Raw genomic sequence first — 6,325 nt, forward strand, 5'->3', positions numbered from 1 at the left:
AAGAAGAGGAAGAAGAAGAAGACGTAAGATATTGGGCAAGTGAAAGACGAGGAGGAGGCGGAGGAGGAGGAGGAGGTCAACTGGAGGGGGGAGGGGGAGGGAGGGAGAGGAAGATCATGCCCTTTGCCCTACGAGTTGAGCAGCTGTGAGAGAGAGAGAGAGAGAGAGAGAGAGAGAGAGAGAGAGAGAGAGAGAGAGAACAGGAAGTGACATAAGGAATGATAATCAAATGGAGCTGCAAGGGAGGGAGGGAGGGAGAGAGAGGGAGAGAAGGGAGGGACGGGAGGGAGGGAGGAAGAAAGGGAGAGAGATAAATGGAGCAAAGAAGAATAGAGGGAGAGAAAGGGAGGAAGAGGAATTACGTAAGGGGGATGGAAGAAGGAAGGGAGAGAGAAAGGGAGGGAGGGAGAGAAGGGAGGAAAGTTAACATGAAGCAGAGGAGGAAAGAGATGACGGAAGGAGGGATGGAGGGAAAGGAGGAGAAATGGAGAGAAGAAGAGGAGGAAAAGAAGAGGGAAGAAAGGAGGAAGAGACAAGGAGAGGAGAGAAAGTAAGAAAAAAAGTAAGGAAAGCTAAGAAAACAGGAAGATAGATAGATAGATAGAGAGAGAGATAGATAGATAAAGAGAGAGATAAACAATTTGAGGGAAGAAAAATGAAGGAAGGAGGGAATAGAAGGAGGGAAGAAATGGAGGCAATATATGAAGGAACGAAGGGTAGAAGGGAGAAAAATGAAGAGAGAGAGAGAGAGAGAGAGAGAGAGAGATTAAGGAAGTTACTAGGGAGATATATAGGAAGGCGTAACTTTGGGGATAAATAAAGGAGATAAAGAGAGGAGGAGGAGGGGGGAGGAGGAGGAGGAGGAGGAGGAGGACTGAAAGAGATACAATAAAAAAAGGAAGAAGAAAAGTCAGATGAAGGAAGAGGAAGGAAAAATTAGTGAGAGGGAAGGAAGAAAAGAAGGAAGAAAAGGAGGAAAGGAAGGAAAGAAGGAGGAAAAGGGATAAATGAAGGAAGAGTTGTAAGGAGAGAGAAAATGGAGGAAAGGAGAGAAAACTGAAGGAGAAAAGGAGAGAAAGGATGGAGGGATAAAGAATGATAATAGGAAAATAATAAAAGGAAAAGGAAGAAGGAAAGAAAGAAGGAGAGAGAGAGAGAGAGAGAGAGAGAGAGAGAGAGAGAGAGATGGATGGAGAGGAGGAGGGACAGACAGATGGATACGAGAGAAGGATGGATAGAGGAGGAGGAGGAGGAGGAGGAGGAGGAGGAGGAGGAAGAGGGATGAAGGGATGGAGGAAGAGAGACAGGCTGACATTGGAGAAGAATTGAGTGGAGAGAAGAGAGAAAAGGAAAACAAAAAAAAGGGAGAGAGAGAATAAAAGGGATGGAGGAAGAGAAGACGGAAGAGAGAAATTGAAGGATGGAGGAAAGGGGAATAAAAAGGAAGGGAGAGAAAGAAGAAAAAAGGAGGGAGGAATAATGGAAGGATAAAGAGAAAAACAATAATAAGAATAAGGGAGAAGGGGAGGGGAGGAAGGAAGGGAGGGAAGATAAGGGAAGGGAGAAAGGGGAAGGAGGGAGGGAAGGGAGGGAGGAAGGGAGGAAGGGAGGGAGGGGAGGCATTATAAGACTAATCTCTGGGAATTTTATCACCTAACTCACGGTTCATAAATTTAGGACCCCATTCACCTGCCAATCCACCTCCACCTTCATCACTCCACTTTCTCCTTTATTCCACCTGTTCCTCTCCCTCCACTTGTTTCTTTCTCTTCACCTGCCGTTCCACCTCCACCTTCTTCATCTCTTCCCCTGTTCCTTTTCTTCCACTATAGTTTCTTCACCTTTTCCTTTCTCTCCACTTTCTCCTTTATTCCACCTGTTCCTCTCCCTCCACTTATTCCTTTCTCTTCACCTGCCGTTCCACCTCCACCTTCTTCATCTCTTCCTCTGTTCCTTTCCTTCCACCTTCATTCCTTCACCTTTCCTTTCTCTCCACCTTCCACTCCACTTTCTCCTTTATTCCACCTGTTCCTCTCCCTCTACTTGTTTCTTTCTCTTCACCTGCCGTTCCACCTTCTCCTTCTTCATCCATTCCCCTGCTCCTTTTCTTCCACCTATATTTCATCACCTTTTCCTTTCTCTCCACCTCCCTTTTTTCCTTCTTCTTCATTCCTCCACCTTCAACTTTATTCCTCCTTTTTTTTTCTCTCCCTCTCCACCTCTTCCTTCATCCTTTCTCCTGTGCTCTCCTTCCACTTTTTCCTTTCTCTCCATCTTCCTTTTTTCCTTCCTCTTCCTTCCTCCACCTTCATATATATTCCTCTTTTTTTCTCTCCCTCTCCACCTCTTCCTTCATCCCTTCTCCTGTGCTCTCCTTCCACCTTTCCCTTTCTCTCCACTTTACTGTCTTCTTCATTCCTTCACCTGTTTTCTTTCCCTCCACTTTTACTTTTTTTTTCCTTCACCTTCATTCTTCACCTGTTCCTCTTCCTCCACCTGTTTCTTTCCTCTCCCTCCACCTCTTCCTTTCTCTCCGCCTTTTCCTTCATTCCTCCACCTGTTTCTTTCCTCTCCCTCCACCTCTTCCTTTCTCTCCACCTTCTCCTTGATTCCTCCATCTGTTTTTTCCCTCTCCATTTTCTCCTTCCTCACTTGGATTTTTTTTCCCTCTCCGCCTTCTCCTTGATTCCTCCACCTCTTCTTCTCCTTCTACCTTTGTTCCTCCACCTCTTTCTTTCCCTCCACTTTCATTCCTTCACCTGTCATTCCACCTCCACCTTCACTTTCATTCCACTTGTTACTTTCTTTCCATCTTTAACTTCATTCCTCTACCGTTTTCTTTCCCCTGTCTCCCACATCCTCGTCGCAAGAACATAAGGAGTCTGCAAGAGGCCGGTCAGTCTACACAAGGCAGCTCCTGTAAACCTAACCCTGCCTAACCTCACTATCCATGGACTTATCTTATCTCTTCTTGAATGTATCTATAGTATTGGCACTCAGAACGTTACTGCCAAGCCTGTTCCACTCATCCACCACTCTGTTAGTACTGGCACTCACCACATGACTGCCAGGCCTGTTCCATTCATCCACCACTCTGTTAGTATTGGCACTCACCACATGACTGCCAGGCCTGTTCCATTCATCCACCACTCTGTTAGTATTGGCACTCACCACATGACTGCCAGGCCTGTTCCACTCATCCACCACTCTGTTAGTATTGACACTCACCACATGACTGCCAGGCCTGTTCCACTCATCCACCACTCTGTTAGCAAACCTGAATTTATGCATGTTAAACCCATTACTACGTGTCCTACCAGGTTCTCTTGTCACCAGAACTTATTAGCATCACCATTATTAAAACCTTCATTCATTAATAAACGTTTTTTCTTCTTTTCTTCTCTTATTTTTCCTTTTTTTCATTTCTTTAATTTTCTTCATTATTTCTTCTCTTATATCTCTTCACTTTTCTATTTGCCACTCTCTCTCTCTCGCCTTCTTCCTTCCTCCTTTCTTCCTCTTCCCATTATTCTCTGTTCTTTCTTTCTTCATCTTCATTTTCTTTTAACGTGTCCATATTTTTCTCTTCTTTAACATCCTCCTTCCTTTACTCCTCCTTTCCCTTCCCCTTCATTCGTTACCTCTCGGATCATTAACCTGGTTCTCTCTCTCTCTCTCTCTCTCTCTCTCTCTCTCTCTCTCATCTCCTTACCTCCCTAAACCCTTCCACTCTCACTCTTTCTCTTTCTCTTCCAGCCCTTTCTTCTCTCCTACTCTCCCTCCCTCCCTCCCTCCCTCCTTCAGACGTTTCCTCCCTCCTCTCATCTCTCCTTCACATAAGTCCTCCAATCTTCTCTCTCTCTCTCTCTCTCTCTCTCTCTCTCTCTCTTATCTTCTCCATTTCTCTTAAGTTTTCCCTCCCTCCCTTCCCTCCATCTCTTCCTCCTCTTTTTCCTTCTTCATCCCTATCATCTTCATCTCCTTCCTTTATCCTTCTTCCTTCTTATCTTTTCTTCGTCTCCTTCCCTCTTTCTCCTTCCTTTTCCCTCTCTATACTTGCCTTCTTTCTTTTCCTTTACCATTCTTTCTTTTAATTTTCCTTCTTCCCTCTTTTTTGTTTCCTTTCCTTCTCTTTTCCCTTCGTTTTTCTCTTCCCTTCCTCCTTTATTCCTCTCTTCTTACTTACTTTTTTTTCATTTCTCGTTCTTTCCCTCTCCATTCCTTTCCTTTCCTTCCCTTCCCTTCCCATTCCTTTCCTTCCCTTCCCTTCCCATTCCTTTCCTTCCCTTCCCTTCCCATTCCTTTCCTTCCCTTCCCTTCCCATTCCTTTCCTTTCCTTCCCTTCCCTTCCCATTCCTTTCCTTCCCTTCCCTTCCAATTCCTTTCCTTCCCTTCCCTTCCAATTCCTTTCCTTCCCTTCCAATTCCTTCCCTTCCCTTCCCTTCCAATTCCTTTCCTTCCCTTCCAATTCCTTTTCTTCCCTTCCCATTCCTTTCCTTCCCCTCCATTCCCATTCCTTTCCTTCTCTTCCCTTCCCTTTCCTTTCCTTCCCTTCCCTTCCCATTCCTTTCCTTCCCTTCTCTTCCTACCTTCGTTTTTACTCTCCCTTTTTTCCTCTATTTCTTTCCTACTTCCAAAACGTGACTCCTAATCTTCCCCTTCTTCTTTTTCTTCTTCCTTATCTTTATCTATTTCACATCTTCTTTCTTCACTCTTCTCACCTTTTCTTCCCTTCGTTATTTTTCTCCCTTCTTTTTTCTCTCAATTTCCTCTTCCACCGAACTTTCTCTCTTTACCCTCTCTACTTCTTCTTATTTTCCCCTTTTTTTCCCATTCCCTCCCTTCTCCCTTCTTCTTTTCCCTTTCTTCCCTCTATCATCAAATTTCCTCTCTATCATTATTTCCTTTCTTTCTTTTGACTTTCCTTTCCCCTTTTTTCAGCTTTTCCTCTCTTCTTCCCTTCGTCTCTTCCTTCTCTTTTTCCCTCTCCCACACACACAAAAAAAATTTCCTTTCTTTATTTACCATCTCTCTTTTCCTTTCCCTTTCTTCTTTCTCTCTCTCCTTCTCTTCTCCTCACTTCTCTCTTCTTCCTTCTCTTCTTCCGTCTTCCAAAAAAAATCTTCCTCTTTATCCTTATCACCTTTCTTTTCCTTTATCTTTTTCCCTTTCTCTCTCCTTTCCCTTTTTTTATCACTTTTTCCTTCCTCCTTCCCTTCGTTAATTGCTTTTCTTCTTCCCTCTTCCACACAAAAAACTTCCTTCCTATCTTTACGATCTTTCTTTTCCTTTACTTTTCTCCTTTTTTCTCTCCTTCCTCTTTTTTTTTCTCTCTTTTAATTCCTTTTCCTTCCTCCTTCCCTTCGTTAATTGCTTTTCTTCTTCCCTCTTCCACACAAAAAACTTCCTTCCTATCCTTACGATCTTTCTTTTCCTTTACTTTTCTCCTTTTCTCTCTCCTTCCTCTTTTTTTTCTCTCTTTTAATTCCTTTTCCTTTCCTTCTTCCCTTCGTTTATTCTTTCTCTTCTTCTCTCTTCCACCTAAAATCTTCCTCTTTATCCTTATCACCTTTCTTTTCCTTTACCTTTCTTCTTTTCTCTCTCCTTCTCTTCTTTTTATCACGTTTCCCGTCCCTCTTCTCTTCTTTTTTCCCTCCCATCTTTCCTCTTCCACAAAACACTTCCTTTCACTCCTCACCGCCTTTCTTTACCTTTCCCTTCCTCCTCCTCCTCCTCCTCCTCCTCCAGGTGTTGTCTTACCTGTCTTCTGGTTACAACAGGTAAATATAATCACGCACTTACCTCCGCCCTCCTCCCATAACAACAACAGCAGCAGCGACAGCAACGACAACAACAGCAACACTTACCTGGAAAAAGAGGAAAAAGGTGTGTTAGTTTGGCTCACTGGGAAGAAGAAAATGAAGAGGATGAAGAAGAAGAAGAAGAAGAAGAAGGTAAAGATGATGAAGAAGAAGATGAAGTTAAAAAAAGAAGGAGGAGAAGGAGAAGAAGAAAACGAGGAAGATGAAGAAAAAAAAGGCGAAGAAGAAGAAGAAGAAGAAGAAGAAGAAGAAGAAGAAGGAGGAGGAGGAGGAGGAGGAGGAGGAGGAGGAGAAGAAGAAGAAGAAGAACAGGAAGAAGAAGAAGAAGAAAGAAAAAGAAGAAGAGGAAATAGTAGGAAAAGAAGGAGAAGAAGAAGAAGAGGAAGAACAGGAAGAAGAAGAAGAAGAAGAAGAAGAAGAAGAAGAAGAAGAAGAAGGATTGGTAGAAGGAAGAACATAAAAAAGATGATAATATTGAGCAATAGAAAAAGATAATGAACAAG

General features: G+C 43.4%; 1 protein-coding gene across 1 annotated transcript in view; it reads right to left on the reverse strand.

The window, feature by feature from the left end:
- Positions 1–5,730: 5,730 nt before the first annotated feature.
- Positions 5,731–6,325, reverse strand: part of LOC127005556 (fasciculation and elongation protein zeta-1-like) — a 29,612-nt gene continuing 29,017 nt past the window's right edge. Inside the window, exon 2 of the mRNA XM_050874489.1 lies at positions 5,731–5,867. Within this exon, the coding sequence (XP_050730446.1) occupies positions 5,864–5,867 (4 nt within the window). The 3' untranslated portion in view covers positions 5,731–5,863. The remainder of the gene's footprint in view (positions 5,868–6,325) is intronic.

This window comes from Eriocheir sinensis, chromosome 30, assembly GCF_024679095.1.
Source record: "Eriocheir sinensis breed Jianghai 21 chromosome 30, ASM2467909v1, whole genome shotgun sequence".
Classification (NCBI taxonomy): domain Eukaryota; kingdom Metazoa; phylum Arthropoda; class Malacostraca; order Decapoda; family Varunidae; genus Eriocheir; species Eriocheir sinensis.